General features: G+C 43.5%; 1 protein-coding gene across 1 annotated transcript in view; it reads right to left on the bottom strand.

Moving 5' to 3' along the window:
* Positions 1–430: 430 nt before the first annotated feature.
* The window catches only part of LOC110497520 (programmed cell death protein 4), a 34,857-nt gene continuing 17,288 nt past the window's right edge, over positions 431–17,999 (bottom strand). The window contains exons 3-12 of the mRNA XM_021573660.3: positions 17,517–17,816; positions 17,178–17,275; positions 15,031–15,144; positions 14,595–14,816; positions 14,209–14,306; positions 13,211–13,325; positions 8,580–8,687; positions 3,468–3,578; positions 2,898–3,037; positions 431–2,220 (exon numbers count right to left, since the gene is read on the bottom strand). Coding sequence (XP_021429335.1) covers positions 2,169–2,220; positions 2,898–3,037; positions 3,468–3,578; positions 8,580–8,687; positions 13,211–13,325; positions 14,209–14,306; positions 14,595–14,816; positions 15,031–15,144; positions 17,178–17,275; positions 17,517–17,816 — 1,358 coding nt within the window. The 3' untranslated portion in view covers positions 431–2,168. The remainder of the gene's footprint in view (positions 2,221–2,897; positions 3,038–3,467; positions 3,579–8,579; positions 8,688–13,210; positions 13,326–14,208; positions 14,307–14,594; positions 14,817–15,030; positions 15,145–17,177; positions 17,276–17,516; positions 17,817–17,999) is intronic.

Here is a 17,999-nt window from a genome sequence, read left to right as displayed (position 1 = left end):
CATTCATTGCGCCCATTCTGTTGCGAAATGTTTCTTACGCGGAAGAAAACGTAACACCTACCTGCATTAGTCGAATTTAAACTCGTTTGTTGCGAAACGGAACGCCGCAACTCTGATTACACCACAGCTCGAGTTGTCTGAAGCCACAACATTCAATCTATGCACACCATTTCATCAGTAGTTGACTACGACATTTGGGACTATACCATCCTAAATGGCGTTCACTAAACCAGAATATGCAGATAAAGTAAAATGTTTGTATTCGAATTGGGCCAGGTTGTACAATGCATTATAGTGTTGATCATTGTTTATCATTCAAGCCTATCAATTTGCTATCCAGTATGGAACGAGCATTTATTTGACTGTCATATGCCTAGCAGTAGCATGTAACATGTAATAGAACTGGTTATACAAAAATGTCCAAAGAATATTACACTGAAGAGAAATATGGAATTTTATTGAAATGATTGTATAATGAACTGCACGAGGAAAGGAGTTGGAAACAGTTTAAAGTAATAAAGATGGCTCTGTGGGGCTCGTGTGTAAAAACCCACATTTTCTTTTTGAAATGCATTCACAAATGCATTGAAATCCATAAACTGTAGTTGGGTGTGATTGTATATGTAACAACTGTATCTGCTATGAACTTTTCAAAACAAACGAAATGGATAATGGCAATCAGGAACGGGTGGTTCAGAGCTGATGACTAGGAGTAAACGCTGAAGTCAGGCGCCTCCTCTCAGCCCTAGGTGGCGATGACCACTCACTTCTAGCTCATTCTTAAAGCCATTCCCAAACCAGTTTATGTAAACAAAACAGGGGTGATGACACTCAACCTCACTAGTTATGTTACATAAAAAAAATTAAAAAATAACTGTTAACCCCCATCCAGAACCCTCACATTTCGATTGAGCTTATTACTTTACATATTGGTCAACAAAGGCAGGAAAAATCATTGCATTCTCATACGAGACCCTAGCTCAGCGATAAGACTTCTGTTTCCTTCACGCTCTCCTAGGGCCAGACCTGGGTTCAAATGTATTTTCAATTACTTATTGAGCATTTGATGTAGCCTGCCTGGAGTGCCTGAAAAGGTAGGGAGACTTAATTCATTGGTTTCATTGTGCCAGACAAGTCTAATCAAGCACAAAGTGTTTTATAAACCTTTTTAAACCCAGGTCTGCCTAAAACAGATTGTACAGGTTCCACTAGATGACATGTAACAGTTGGAGTATGAGAATGAAACATCACAATACAGACAAAAGGGTGTTCCAGTTTCTGTCAACAGCTCAGTGAAAGGAAGAGGGGTTCCAGAGACCCTGCGTATTTGTACTGTATATTCATTGAGACGCTAACCCTCCCATTCTGACACTCAATTAGTGTACTAGAAGGGAGAGGCCTTCCACTAAGGGGAAGGCAGGAAGGTCCTGATCTGGGCTCTAGTTATAAACCCGACAGGCTTTTGTGACTGCTGCTGTGCTGATAACAGTTTAAGAACCCTGCCTGTGGAGTGGACAGATAAATAACCCAACTGACTGAGCAAAATCACCATCAAAAATAAAAATTAAGAACCATATAACTTTGTCTTTGTGTAATTACAGAAACCTTTGGGCAAACAAATGCAGAGGTCCATGTCATTCCAAAGAGCGATTCAGTTCATAAAGAGCTTGCGATGCAGTATGCTGATGAAGAGTTGTCTTTTTTGACAAGTGCTTTGTTTTTTTTATTTATTTTTATGAGCGTTTTACATGCAAAGCGAAAAGAAAATTAACAAACAAAAAAAGCCCAAATAACCCGTGCCCAGCACAAGACAAAACATAATCCCTTTTTCACTTTCCATTGACCCTTAACCCCAGCTTAAGTGACTCCATTTGACCCCCCTCCCCCCCCTTATCTAGGGCCTTGACTCACTCAAAGAACAGACTGAAAAGAATGATCACCAAACCCAGAATTAAAAATAAAATCTTACAAAAATGACCGAAAAAGTAAAAAAATAAAGTAAAAGATTGCCCGTCTCCTCGGTCCTCCTTCACTTGATGTCATCGTTGGTGTGTGGGTGGTGATAACGAAGGGCCGGAGATAAAGCAGGGGAGTCTGACTGCGAGCCTGCCCAGCCTCAGGACTGCAGCTTGAGGGGCAGAGGGACGCCGAGCACACCCTCCTCCACACTAGTTCTTGATCAGGCCCCCGTCTCCCTCACTCACAAACCGCTTCCGCCCCCTGGTGGACAGACAGAACAGGCAATTCAGTACTTCAGGCTACCAATGAGTTGAGGATATCAGCCTTACAATGCAAAACACTTGGGGCCTAGTGAACAGCTATACATAAAGAAATTAACATACTCATATTGAGTGGGTTTACATGTACGCTAATAACTTGATATTACTCAGACTATGGCATCATTAATGTAAACACTTACCTTAATTGAAGTAAAGTATGCATACTCGGATTTGTCTAGTTTTATCAAAAACATGACTTTACTATAAAGCCCCTCCAGAATTTGGCAGAGATTGTGATATTTGCAGGTAAAAATGCTTTATTTTGAAGCAGCAATTCTGACTTCTTTGCATGACAAAGTGCAATAATTCTGTCCAATTGGTCAAAATGCACCGAAGAGGTTAAAGGTTTGTTGACGTGTGGCTTGATTGAATCATTATGCAGTAAATGTGCGTTGATTGGTTGAAATCACGAGCACTATTTTTGTATTGTGGTGATGGGTCAATGCTTTTAGTTTCATGCCGAAATCGTGCAGTGACAGGTCAAATTTGCAAGCCCTCGCGCATATAATATGCAAGGATTTGTTGATTTTTGCTAAAATAAATGCGATCGCAGAATCAGGAACTGACTATACCCAAGAGACAAAATGAGAGTTTGCACCACTCTACACTGGGACTGACCTGGAGGGACAGGAGTCTCTCAACTGTTTGGTGATAACAGACTCCTGGTAGCAGAGGTCCGTAAAGGACTCCATGATGGAGTGGGCGTGGGGCACGTCCAGGTTGATCTCTGGCAGCTCGTCGTACACACGCTGGAAGCCCTGGATGTTACAACAACTCAGAGTAAGCAAGTCATACAGTCAAAGAACACTTTGAATCATAAGAGATGATTGAATTCTGTCACTTGAGCTTGTCAGGTAACTAATATGCCTTGACAGTGACTCGAGAGAATATCACAATATATACTGTGGCTATAGTTAGAGGATATGGCCAAATACTGTAGCTATATCAGCAACAGTAAATATGCCTTGACTGAGTTGTTAGATGGGTCTACAGATGGGTTTAAATCCACAAGGTCTGATGTTGACAATTAATACTCGTTTAACATGAGTCATGCTATGTTAATAGTGCTGGAAAATAAAAACCTGCAGTCATTTCACTGGAAATAGTTTTTAGAAGTTGGAAGTTATTGTTTTGTGCTAGTGCTACCAGTGAATTTGGTGCTACTTTCTGGTGCGTAAGGGGACGTACCCGGTTCATCTGGTCTACTGTGACGAGGCCAATCTTCCAGAAGGCCTGGAGGAGCTTACACATCATCTTGACGGCCGTGTCCCCCTTGGACTCCAGCACCATGACAACAGCCTAGTGTCCAGCCAGGAGAGGAAGAAAATGCATTGGACTTCATGCTAATGTCTATGTACAAAATGATTGTAAAATGTGTGTCCCAAATGGCACCCTATTCCCTATATAGTGCACTACCTTTGTCCAGCGCACTATAAAGGGAATAAGGTGCCATTTGGAACACCGGTTATGTCATGCACACAGTGTATTAACTATTCCATTATGTGCATTGACAACTTGACCAAGATGAGACTGAAGAGTGGAGAAAGAATTATTTGACACAATAAAATGCGCTGTTAATTGAGCTATTTTCAGACCAGACTATTTTCAGAGAGATTTCAATCCCTTATTTAACCACATTGGGGCAGCATTGCTTTAATTCTCACCGTGAATGGATTTGGCATGAAATATTTTGAGTAACTGATAACATTTGCATTTAATTAGTATCTAGGATGTTGGTGGAAAAATGTTTGGTAATGATTCGCAAGATAAAATGTCAGACAAACAATTAATCAAACTTTCTTTACAGCAGCATGGACCATAATAAATATTAAGGTAACACACTACCGTTTAAAAGTTTAGGGTCACTTAGAAATGTCCTTGTTTTTGAAAGAAAAGCACACTTTTTCCAATAGAATAGCATCAAACTGATAAGAAATACAGTGTAGACATTGTTAATGTTGTAAATGACTATTGTAGCTGGAAACGTCAGATTTTTTTAAATGAAATATCTACATAGGCGTACAGGGGCCCATTATCAGCAACCATCACTCCTGTGTTCCAATGGCACATTGTGTTAGCTAATCCAAGTTTATCATTTCAAAAGGCTATTTGATCATTAGAAAAACCCTTTTGCAATTATGTTAGCACTGCTGAAAACTGTGTTCTGATTAAAGAAGCAATAAAACTGGCCTTCTTTAGACTAGTTCAGTATCTGAAGCGTCAGCATTTGTGGGTTCGGTTAGTCACAAATCGGCCAGAAACAAACAACTTTCTTCCGACACTCGTCAGTATTCTTGTTCTGAGAAACTATGGCTATTCCATGTGAGAATTTGCCAGGAAACACAAGACCTCGTACAACGCTGTGTTCTACTCCCTTCACAGAACCTCACAAACGGTCTCTAAGCAGAATAGAGAGAGTGGGAGGCCCCGGTGCACAACTGAGCAAGAAGACAAGCACATTAAAACCTGTTAAGGATATGGCAGACATACGCCCCCTTTGGAAAGATTGGGTACCCCTAGTAAACTGGAAAAAAAATCTGTCAAAAATTGCTAATATATGCAAATACAAATTATTATTGGATAGAAAACACTCTAAAGATTCTAAAACCGTTGGAATTATGTCTGTAAGTATAGCAGAACTCACAGGGCAGGCATTCTTCCAAACTAGTTTTTGTGGCCATGAAAGTTGGAGCAACTTTGACATCATGGCCCCCACCCTTCCCAACCAGTTATGATTCTGGGGACACTTTATATCTCTTCCGCTAGATGTCCTCTTTCATTAGAGCTTTGAATCGTTCAAATCCCGCGAGAATTGACCCTATGGGAGTGAAATTAGTGCGTGCCACGAGAGAATAGGCTGTGCGTATGGGCGCGAATTGGTCCCAGCCATTCCTTTGTTCCAGCACTCAAGAGAAGGGCAGACGATGGCCGATTGAATTGAAGTTTGTTTTGCGTGTCTAAAACATCATAAAGCTTGCTTCTGCACTTAGTTTGACCTGTTTAGTCGACATATAATATGTAATTTTGAAGTTTTGATGCGCAACTTTTCCGGACCAGAGGACGTTTTGGGTGCATTTCAGCTGATGTTATTAGCAGTAGCTAATACAAAGACGCAAGACTTGAAACCAAACGATGTATTGGGTAAGTATGAAGCCTTCCAGAACATTCTGAACGAAGACCATCGAAGGTAAGGGAATATTTATGCTTAAATCTGTGTTTCTGTTGACTCCAACATTACGTAGAAATGTAGCTTGGAACTGAGCGCTGTCTCAGCATATGGAATAGTGTGCGATTTCTGTAACGTTAAAAATAAATCTAACACAGCGGTTGCATAAAGAAGCAGTGTATCTTTCTAACTATATGTAGAACATGTATATTTAGTCAAAGTTTATGATGTCTATTTACGTTATCTTGCCGCGCTACATAGATTTCCTGCGGGCATTTTTGAGTAATTTCTGAACGTGAACTCACTGTAAATGGACATTTATGGATATAAATGGCATATTATTGAAAAAAAAAAAAATGTACTGTGTAACATGTCATATTACTGTCATCTGATGAAGATTTTCAAAAGGTTAGTGAGCGATTTATTTTTTAATCCTGCGTTTGTTGATTGCATGTTTTGGCTATTCAAATGAGCTGTGTCTGGTGGTGGTTTTACATATATATGTGCTATGTTTTCGCCGTAAAACATTTTAGAAATCTGACTTGCTGGCTAGATGAACAAGGTGTTTATCTTTCATTTGAGCTATTGGACTTGTTAATGTGTGGAGGTTAAATATTTTTAAGAATATTTTTGCGTTCCATGCGCCACCGTTTCAGCTGAACGTGGGAGGGTTGATCCCCAATTGGGAACCAGTATCGTAGACAGGTTAAAGTCTAGTTTGAGAAAAAGACACCAAACAATTCCTCAACTAGCAGCTTCGTTAAATAGTACCCGCAAAACACCAGTCTCGACGTCAACAGCGAAGAGGTGACTCCGGGATGCTGGCCTTCTAGGCAGAGTTCCTCTGTCCAGTGTCTGTGTTCTTTTGCCCATCTTAATCTTTTCTTGAGAATGCCGTTTTACGGGTACTATTTAATGAATCTGCCAGTTGAGGACTTGTGAGGCGTCTGTTTCTCAAACTAGACACTAATGTACATGTCCTCTTGCTCAGTTGTGCACCGGAACCTCACATTCCTCTGTCTATTCTGGTTAGAGCCAGTTTGCGCTGCACTGTGAAGGGAGTAGTACACAGCGTTGTATGAGATCTTCAGTTTCTTGGCAAATTCTCAAGGCAAATTCACCTTAGTTTCTCAGAACAAGAATAGACTGACGAGTTTCAGAAGAAAGGTCTTTGTTTCTGGCCATTTTGAGCCTATAATAGAACCCACAAATGCGGATGCTCCAGATACTCAACTAGTCTAATCAATTCGGATTAGCTACACAACGTTGGAACACAGGAGTGATGGTTGCTGATCATTGGCCTCTGTACGCCTATGTAAATATTCGACAACTATGATGTTATTTTAAAATGGACAAAAAAAATAGCTTTTCTTTCAAGAACACTGAAGTTTCTAGGTGACAACACATTTTTGAATGGTAGCGCAAGTCAAACCTATCGTCACGACGCCCCCTCTCTCTCCCTCCCACCACAGATTTATGACTCTCATGAATACCTAAAACTCTTTTCCCCACTTGGCCAAAATGAAGGTTGAGAATCCCTTTGTTACCACAGAAATATTTTGCAGTACGGTAACCTTCAAGGTCGAATAATGTTACAACATTTCTATATTCAAACCACTTGAAATGGTTGGTGGACACTTGTGTCAAGTTTGTTTAACTTGGTGAATCTCATGAAGGACATGAAACAGTCTTTTTGGTTGTGTACACTTTTCAATTATGGGGTTTGCATCTGAATGTTGTATAAAATAATTTAACTATTTGAGAAGATGTAATGCGATTTTAGCCTTCTAAACGAGATATGAAAACAATTAAGGTTTTAACTAGTCAGTGGCCACACCTCCGTGAGCACAGACATTATACCCAAACATCATGGAATCGCCCTCCAAGGCAAGTGCTTCTAAAGGACTCCCGACAAAATGTACATTAGATCAGAAAACACAGAGCTGTCGCTACATGTTGAAATGGTTGGCGATTTAAATATAGTCCAGATAACGCCGGGACAGTGTACCCACGTTGAAATGGCTACTACTCGAGACCAAAACACACCGGGTGGTTCAAATTTAAACTCTACCGAAGGACAAGACCAGAGAACGTGGAGAGCATTCCCACATTGTAGATGTCTTAGCCATTTCAATCTAAAGAACAATTATTCAGGCTGCAGCTGTTTAAGTACTTTAGTTTGGTAAACGCAACCGGTCGAGCGGTACTCTGACGTATCCATTATAACAAGCTACAACTCCGAAAGACTAATCTCTGGTGGACCAACCAGAGACTTTGTTGACAATCTATCCAGCAGACAGACCAGACCGGCAATCGCAGAGGGGGACAACAAAGGCGTAAATTTGTAAATTGCCATTTTCAAATGAGCAGTTGTTCAAAAAGTATAAGCATTTCCAGGAGTGTAGCGTATGTATGGGGTCCACTGCATTTCCCGCTCTGGAGCTGGCCACACCCCTTTCCTTTGTCTACCAAGCCATCATATAGGCTTAGCCCACTAGGGACTTTTCAGTGTATCATGTCAGAAACCAATGTAGAACTAATTGTGTGTTTACGTAATTCTCGATTAGTTAGTAAATAAATAATTAAGCCAATTTGCAAATTGCTGATTCATGTTAGGGTTTGTGACATTCAAGAATGAGACTGAGGTAGCAATACATTAATAGAACACTAAAATCGACAAGAAAATAGCTGAAGCGTTATAGTCGGGAAATTGAAGAAAAAAAAAATGAAAAAAAAAAAATGAAAAAAAAAAAACAAACTTTCCCATGGTGCCCAAACTTCCTAGTGAAATACTGTTCCGTGATTCCGTTTAAATCATGGAATAATTAGAGAATTGATTTGATAAATATAACAGTCTTCACATTTTAATGACAGTAAACACAACCACACTACAGTCTTATCAATACTGAATAGGCAAGTAAGATTACACCATATGTTGCCACTATTGAAAGTACAGTAGAGCCATCAATGATCTGCTACCAATATCCTTATGTGCTGACAACAAAGGCCATATTCAGTATGGAGAAACTCCATGTAGTTGTCCAATAAAATATGTTTGCTTTCTGTTGCAAAACATTTTGATACAGTGTGTCCTTCTAAACAGGACACAAAGCGCTTTCGGTATTTTTCTTTACCTCATAGACAAGCTCGTGGTGGAAGTGAGGGACTTCTAGGTCACGCAGACAGCGTTCCGCCTCCTTCACCTCTCCCGATACAAGGTACTCCTTCAGCAGCAAGTTCATCTGAAACGCATATCAATAAAGTATGAATCAATCAAATTCTCCATCATACCATCATTCACCGCCCATGGATAAAACACTGCCCAATACAGATTTTACCAGTAAGGTTTCAAACCTCAACGTATCCCACTGAGCTAAAGCCTATGTCCAATAGATAAAAGATGCATCTTATCTATAGTTTCAGACATTTCTCAGCAGTGACTACTGGACATTGTTGGACAGTTTATTTGGTAGTGCAAGATTTTTCCTGTTGAATACAGGAAGTCATGAATCGGGAGGAGGACTCCCAAGCGATCACTGGCTGGACAAGTTGGTCATTGAGCATCGTGATTGACTATTTGCTCAAACAATGTCTGCTTTGTGTGTGTAGTACTCAGCCCTCATGTTTTTGTTCAGTTATGAACCGTGAGTGCAACTGCAATTCCGCAAACCCTTGGTGACTCGGGCTTACCACAATTTTTTGGGGGCGATAAGAAATGTTGGTCGACCAACAGCCTATGTTGAGCATATAGCAAAAGAAAGAAGAAAAACAAAAGTCGCTGTGTACAAGACACCCGTCTGATTCTCGTCTGTCTGACTAGACTAATCTATTGTGGAGGCAGTGGGGATGGCACAGTCCATCAGACATGTGCTACTGAAGGACAATGGTGCAACACTAATATGTTATATATTTTCTCCTGCTTCAGATAAGAGGTCACTCACTGCCTTATACATACCTACACGTAGACTACAGTCACAAGACACAAGCCTCCTTATTGTACCTAGAACTTCTGAGCAAACAGCTGGAGGCAGGGCTTTCCATTTTTATGGAATGGTCTGTCTATTCATGTGAGAGACGCAGACTCGGTTTCTGAAGACTCATCTCTTCAGTAGGTCCTATGGTTGTGTGTCGTCTGGCCCAGGAGTGCAAAGGTGAACGGAAAGGCACTGGAGCAACGAACCGCCTTTGCCGTCTCTGCCTGGCCGGCTCCCCCCCTTCACTGGGATTCTCTGCATCGGACCATATTATGGGGGCTGGGTCACTGGCTTACGAGTGCTCTTCCATGCCGTCCCTAGGAGGGTTGCGTCACTTGACTGGGTAGAGTCACTGACATGATCTTCATGTCGTTTTGCACCCCCTCGGGGTCGTGCGGTGGTTGAGCTCTTCGTCAGCTATTGTCAGCCTTGTCTAGCACGTTGGTTGTCTGATATCCGTCTAGTGGTGTGGGAGCTGTGTGTAGTGGGTGGGGTGATATCCTGCCTGGTTGGCCCTGTCCAGGGTTGTCTATGCAGCCTCCAGTATCTATGCTGCAATAATCTGTGCCGGGGGGGCCAGGGTCAGTGTTTTATCTGGTGTAATTCTCCGGTCTCTTCCTCTAATTCGCTCTCTCCCTCCCATCCCGGAGGACCTGAGCTCTAGGACCATGCCTCAGGACTACCTGGCCTGATGATACCTGGCTGTCCCCAGTCCACCTGGTTGTGCTGCTGCTCCAGTTTCAACTGTTCTGCCTGCGGCTATGGAACGCTGACCAGTTCACCGGACATGCTACCTTGTCCCGGACGTGCTGTTTTCAATTCTCCCTCTCCTGCTGTCAAGACCTCAATGCTCAGCTATGAAAAGCCAACTGACATTTAGCCCTGTTGCACCCTCTACAACCCCTGTGATTATTATTATTTGACCCCTGCTGGTCACCTATGAACATCTTGAAGGCCATGTTCTCTTATAATCTCTACCCGGGATACCGCCAGAAGATGCCTGGCCAACCCTCAGAGCCTGGTTTCTGCCTTTCTTGGGAGTTTTTCCTAGCCCCCGTGCTTCTACATCAGCATTGTTTGCCGTTTTAGTCTGGGTTTCTGTATAAGCACTTTGACATCTGCTGATATAAAAAGGGCTTTATAAATACATTTGATTCATGATTTGAAACGCAATCAAGCATTTTCGTTTTAAAATAACAAAACGACCCTTGAATAATAAGCGTAAACAATCCTAAAACAAATGATTTCAGCAACAGAACCTTTGTCAGAAATGGCTGTAATTATTTTGCCGGTTCAGCAACATGGACAGTGCGATAAACACTTGATGTTCTGTGGTGGTCGCTGCAGCAGGGAGGAGAGACAGACAATGGGGCATTCTCTTTTTTCTGCGCAGCGCAAGTCTGAGCCCGGTACAATAAAATCACTTGTGGTCAGACTCCCTCTAGTTATCCATGTGTCATTTAATCAAAACAGTGCACTTAAAGCATCAGACAAGCTCAGTGCATATAGTACATTTGAATAAAACACAGGATGTGTCTATACATTTTAACCAATAGATTGGTCAATAGAACAGAGACTCAGTCAACCAAGGTTGTTGTTTTTTGTTGTTGTCGGGGGCTGCTTCTGTTTCTACAGCCCAAGCTGTAAACACTCTCCTATGGAATGCACTGGCAGGAGAGAACCCCTAGCACCCCCCAAACATACCTCAGCTGGAGCAGGCACACTGCCGACTACCCCTCTCCATGGTGAAGCAGTGAAATGGGGGCAGGGTTCCAGCGGTTGCCGCCACTGGGGGGGGGGGGGGGGTAACTGGTGCGCGATCTCACTGACGAGTGTGTGATGACCCTAGCGTGACCAGGGCTTCACCCCTGAGCAGTGAGCACGGTACTGCCAAACCATACCAATCCAGCCCTCTGGCAGACAGTGTTTAAGTGGTGGGGGTGGGTAATAGGCAGCCTTCCTAAAGCCCAGATTAAGAGACGCAAGACGGGCTGTGTCCCAAATGGCACCCTGATCCTATTCCTATTAAAGTGTACTACTTATTGGCTCTGGTTAAAAGTAGTGCACTATTGAGGAAATAGGGTGCCATTTGGGACAAAGCAAGATGCTCTGGAGGACTCCACTAGTCACTCCCAACACTGACTTATCAGTCCAATTCGGGTTGTGTGTGCGATGGTACAGTATTCAATCAACCCTAGCTTAATGTTTGTGCAGTCGTCACCGGCAGCTTTGTTTACAAAAGATACTGCCCACTGTGCACACACACACACACACCCCTGTATTCAATTCTGATCACTATGCACGGCCAAAAGCACTATATAACAGTAACAGCAGGGGAATAAGGGCACTTGTCTGACTCTTACACGCATATCCCTGAATGAGCCGGGTCTTGGAGCATGTTGTCAAATTACACCCTGAAAGGGTTATTTCCAGGTCTTGTGAAAGAACACTCCAGGGAACCTCACCACAGTACTAAATGCATATGTGAAAACGCCCTAGGGGGATACTGCTATTCACATTGCTCTCAACACCCATACTGACTTCAAATGTAGTCTCTGGCAGAGTGATTTGATCAAACCCAGAGGCTAAATCTGCTTCCCTAATGACCCTATGAAGTAACACTACTATTGACCAGGACCCATTGTGCTCTGGTCATAAGTAGTGCAGTATACAGGCGATAAGGTGCCATTTGGGACGCACCCTAATGAGCTCCTGTTCTGGCAGGCTGTGTGGGCCGTGCCCTCTGTAGCCCAGTGTAGACACACTCGATCAGGGCCCGAGGCCCAACAAGGACAGGCAGGAAGTCAAACCTGGTCGGGAGTCTGCAGGCTAGAGACTAACGTACGTTGGGTTACACAATACTCTTGCTCTGCTACATCGTCACACGCATGTGTGCAACCGTGCACATTCACACGCGAGGGTGCCAAATGATCCATTTAGTTCAGGGAGCAAAGACTCTTGACCACTCTAGAATATACAAATGCGTACACACTCACACCTCTCACGACTTGAAAACCTGCACTCAGGTGTGTGTGTGTGTGTGTGTGTCCCTGTGCATCTGTTTATGTACATACATGCACGCATGTGTCCCTATGCCTGTGTTCCTGTAAGTCTGAGCATCGGCCTCTTTGTTCCAGGCTTTGCAGTCAGAGCCAAGCTCTGAGGGACAGCGTTGTGCTGACACCAGCCTGGCAGGGCTCCCTACGGCTCTTTTCCCAGCATGAAGTTCTCTCCACCTTGTTGTGTTTACATACCACACAAGTACAGATCCAGGCCACCAGGCAGGCGATGTCCCAAATGGCACCCCATTTAGTGCACTACTTTATAGGGTGCCATTTGGGAAACAACCAGACAGAGCCCATCTCTCTGCACTGAGAGTCTGGGTTCAGGTGGAGGGAACAAAAAGGTAATCTCCACTGTGTGTAAATACAGTTGGCCCACAATGGAAGGCTGCAGAGAAATATAACAAAGCTCTCCGTTGATTGGTTGTGCGTGTTTCTAGCTCTGATAGATGGGTGTTAGCTGAATTGCCATTCAGACCTGGGTTCAAATAATATTAACAGAACCCAGGCCTGTTGCCATTTATCCATATTTTGTTCTCATTAGGTGTCTCCTGTCACTTCCAACAAGGCATCACATTTCATGCATGCAGAGAGAGAGAACATCCGGAATGGGAGGTTGCTTGTATACCTGTAATGTTTTGATGAGTCACACAATGATACAACACTGGCATGTGATGATAGGCTTGCTGGGTGCCAGGTCCCGCCTACTTGGCAGAGACGGCCTCTTACCTCTTTGACGAGGTGTTTGACAGGTCTGAGGCCGCCGCCCACACCCCACACGTTGTCTAGCCGCACCATCTCCCTCTTCATGGAGAGGAGCACCGCCGCGCGATCCAACGCAGCTCTGTGGGGAAGGGAATAACCGCAACAGTCATGATCGCAACCGTGACCACAACCACAGAGAGATGCAATGAGAAAAGGGGAATGTGTCAAGTCACAGCTAGATATTGAACATTGGTCACATGAATTCACAACAAAATGACTTTCTGAATAAAGTTGCCTAGTAAGACAGGGTATGTCAAAAATAAATATTTTTAAAAAAGGAAATGTCAGAAGTCAGCAGGTTAACTACAAAAGGGACTTTCCCCAACTCATCAGAATAAATATAACAGTATAATATCCATTGGAATTCACATTCTCAGGTTGGAGTAGTATATCTTTAACAGAAAATGGGAGATTCCAAACATTAGGTGAAATCACACAAGGGTCGTCATCAGTTCTGGAGGGGGATCATTCAGTTGCTTGGAGAATGACTACGCTTCCATGGTGAGAAGACGCAAACATTTACCCTGGCCCTTCATCAGGCGGTTGTTAAGTGCTTTAACTGACAACATCAGCAACAGAGATATGTAACCACTTCAGGCTGCTTTGATGTGAAGTGGGCTTTTCCACCATGTTCCTTGTTGGCAACAGATCCAAGATCAGTTTATTCCTTAATCCTTAGAGAATACTGATTGTGAGCAAAACTGACAGGGGCAACCTCATCTGAATTCTCCTCACCCTAAATGACCAACATTAACTAATGCTCCCTGCCTTTTGCACATGATTCATATCAGTGTCTAAATGTTGCTGTCCATTTGTCTGTGCCAGTCTGTTTGTCTGAAGCACTACTTCACTACTTTAGCCCTAAAAAAGTATTCTAAGGACTGAAAAAGTTGTTTGAATTTAAAAATCACCCCTCCACCAATCAACGCCCATCTTTTTTTATTATCCTAACCCTTGCTCACCTAGCGTGGTCACAGTCCACCTTGCCTTTGTAGCGGTCCAGGAATGCCATAGGTAGAGCGTGGTCGGCGATGGCTCGGGCAATAAACTGTCCCAGCATCTGTAGAGTTGGAGAGAATTACAAAGTCAAACTAGAGTAGATGATCGGTTATTCTCTTTAAATTAGAGGGTTGGGTTTAAAGCAGCATGACAAATTATAATTTGTCTGAAAGAAAAATTTACAATGATTGCATACCAAATGGCACCCTATTTATTCCTTATATAGTACACTACTTCAGACCAGAGAGCCATGGTCCCTTGTCAAAAGTAGTGTACTAAATAGGGAATAAAGTGCCATTTGTGATGTAGCCCAAGAATTTTTCTAACAAGTCCTTCCCCCATCCAGTACCTGTGGAGCCTCTGGCGTGTCCAGCATAAGGTCGGGCAGCTCTTTGAGGATCTTGTCGAAGGCGCGGGCCATGTCGGACTCCGAGAGCTCCTTGCCGACCAGGTCACGGAGCAGCCTGGAGGTGAGCTCCCGGTGGCTGGCCTTGCCCTCCAAAGACAGAGACACAGCCAGGCTGGAGAACTCGTACTTGTGGTGGCCCAGGTTCAGCTCCCTCAGCAGCATCTGGGAGTGGAAGAGGGGGTGGGGTGTACACAGAGAAACACACACACACAAAAGGCAGTTAACGTGAAGTAAAATGACATGAAAGTCACAACCCTGCATGGTTTTGAGATAAAACAGTAAAAGAAAATAAATGCACCGCCACCTAAAGACCTTCTCAAATAACCAACCCTCCATCCAACCTCTTCCTCTCTTCAGTGCAACGTCAAACACATACTTGGACTTCTTTTGTGTCCCCGTGCTCAAAGTACTCCTGTACGATGGGGTTGACGGTCTTCTCCAGTTCCCCCTCGTCCAGCTCTGGAACAACAGTGGCATACACGGTGTCTCCCTTTAAAATGAAACCACAGACATTGTAGGTCAGGAATAGCAATCTAATAACATCAACACGGCCGGCCCGCTCATTAGGCAGGATTAGGCTGTAATCTGAAATGCTACTGGTGCATTTGTTAAATTCAGTGCAGCCATTTTTATCTCAAAATCAAATTATTTCTGGGTAACAATTAAATACCTTACTGTGAGAGTTTAATTGTCCAAAATAAATAGCTTCTTAGCAAAGAGCAATTTCTCAAGCAAGAGTTTTGCTAGGTCTGTCGGAGTGGTTTGAGTGGGGAGGGGAAAATTAGATTTGGAACCCTTTCTTATTGGTCTATTAACTAATTTACAACATAGTGATATCACCATGGAAGGGCAAAATCCCACCTACACATTTGTTTTTGCTAAAAAAGGGGATAATCTTTTTTTTTTTTTACAGTAATATTCTAAACTATTGTGGAAATGTATATAAAACACAGGAAAATCACATTTGACTGCACTGGGCCTTTAAGGTATAGAGCAGGGGTCAATAACTGCCATCATATTTAGGCTGAATGGCCGGGATATGGCAAATGTAACAGCATGATAGCAGTTCTGTGCCAAGTGCTGCTGACATATACAGTCGGTGTTTAAGCAATTACTCAACTCAAGACTCCCTTTCCGGTTTTCTCTCCAGGTTTCAGAAGTATGCTTGACCTTCAAGAACAACCAAAAATGTTCAGACTACACCAATGACCTGTTCTGGTATTGTCCTGCAACTCCCTTCCTTGCAACTCCCTTCCTTAAAAAGTAACCATTGATCTTACTTGATTGAATTTGATTACACCATTTAACTTTCACAGACCCAGTTGTGATTGAGTGATTACTTCCAGGAAGGGAGGAGGATGGATACACACTTTCAAGTTTTGAAACAGGACCAATGTGACCCTTACCACTCCCTTTGCTAGTAGGGATCCCAGACAACACCACTACTGGGATATACTGGAGACCGGCATGTGTCTCAAGAGCATGGGACATCCCAAATGGCACCCTATTCCCTATATAGTGCACTACTTTTGACCAGGGCCAGGCCCATCGGGCTATATGCTTTTAGAGGTCAGTAGGGCTGCTCTCCAGTGTCGCCAACTCTGTCCTAGCTGCCACGGCACTACTGCTCCAGTACTGTTTTTAGGTTTCTCTCTCTCTCGCTCTCTCCAATAGCCTTGGAGGCACTTTCTCACTACACAGAATAGCAAACACCTTCAACATCCACGTTTAACTGATAAAGTTTTGAAAAAAAATCAAATAAATAAACCCTCGCCATCATAGATCATTCCTAAGGTGTATGGTGGAATATACGAAATGACTTGTCATAAATGGCCTATGACAGAACAAGCCTACCTTCATGATTTAAATGGAAGATATTTCACCCAGAAAATAATACAAATAAAATAGTCTATCCTGATCCCATTCAAAAAGATACAAGAGGATGTACGACTCATTAAGTGAGTCATAATTATGGCGATGGATGTTAACTACAGGGCTGTGCTCAGTCGGCACGAAAAGGAAGAAAGAAGTTCGAAACGGAGAGCTAATGGGGAGGTATCACCTGTCCAATAAGAAACGCTGGTTTTAGTTTTCAGTTACAAAATGTGTCCTGATGAGCATGACCCAGTTGTGGACTTTGTATGGACAATATCTGCTTGTCTGGGAACATGTGGCCCCTGCATTCACCGCCAATCCCAGCAGTCACCATAAGCATGTTCATTTTCCACAACCCATAAAGTGGTATGATCCAATACGGGCCGCGGCTTTGTGACGATTGGCCACTTCTGAACAAAGCTAGTCCAAAAACAGAGCTCAGCACAAAACAACTACAGAAAGAACCCAACCCTGGCCCCCCCATCTAAGCAACTGTTGTCTTTGTAGTAACAATTTGGGACATGGATTGTGGGAACACTGGTGTACATGAGAAGAGAGGGGTGCGTGCAGGGGCTCTATCGTATAGGTTGGGGAAGGAGAGAGCTCATGTCGTTTACACCCGCATACCTTGCCCGTGCCCCCTCTTACCTGTGCAATCTCGTCGTAGTTGGGGTCCTTGACATCTGGTTCCTCTACCTCGTACACCATACCTGCTGCTCCCCATACACCTTTACCCCCTGCGCCACCTGTAGTGTAAAGACCACATCAACATCAGAGCTAGTCAGTTAGCACTAGAGACACATTTAGAATAGATGGTTTTGTGAACCCAGGGAGATTACCTCAGCCATAAGCACTGCTCTATGATCAGTTTACCAGACTTCAATCCTAAAAAAAACCTATGGCCCCAGACAACCTGGTATTAGATCACCAGCGCTTACAGAATAGATGACTTCCATCTATCTCAACCATTATTAGCATAGCACAGACCTTTCTTAGGCAGGCCCCGGCCCTTGCCTGTCCTGGACTTGCGGTCGTTGGGGACGGGGACTTTGCCCTTGGGGCTGTGGGAATCGCCGTCGGCCAATTCACCCGACAGCGACTCTGAGAGCGACTCGCTGCGGGATGACGATTTGCGCACACGCCGCTTGGCCTTGGCCTTCAGCCGCGCCTCGTGGAGCGCCTTCTCCTGTGGCGTCCAGTTGCCATTCACCTCCGCCTCGAGCGCCGCCTCGTCCTCATCGCAATAGGGATGGTCCATATCCACATCGTCGTCAAAGGATAACACCCCTGCGATTGGATACAAGGACAGGCAGTGTGAGTTTAATCAATTTCATGTAAATATTAATAACATTGAACAAGCAGGACCGCACCCTGGTTGGCTTAAATACTTGTCTGCATTGTTTAATATAAAAAAAAATTAAACTATGTTTGCAGTTCTTCCAGTGGCCACAGGGGGACAAAGACTGCAGA

This window comes from Oncorhynchus mykiss, chromosome 19 (assembly GCF_057628025.1).
Source record: "Oncorhynchus mykiss isolate SJ-2025 chromosome 19, ASM5762802v1, whole genome shotgun sequence".
In the NCBI taxonomy this organism is placed as follows: Eukaryota; Metazoa; Chordata; class Actinopteri; order Salmoniformes; family Salmonidae; genus Oncorhynchus; species Oncorhynchus mykiss.
Note: the sequence above shows the minus strand (reverse complement) of the source record. Positions and strands in the feature narration are given on the sequence as shown.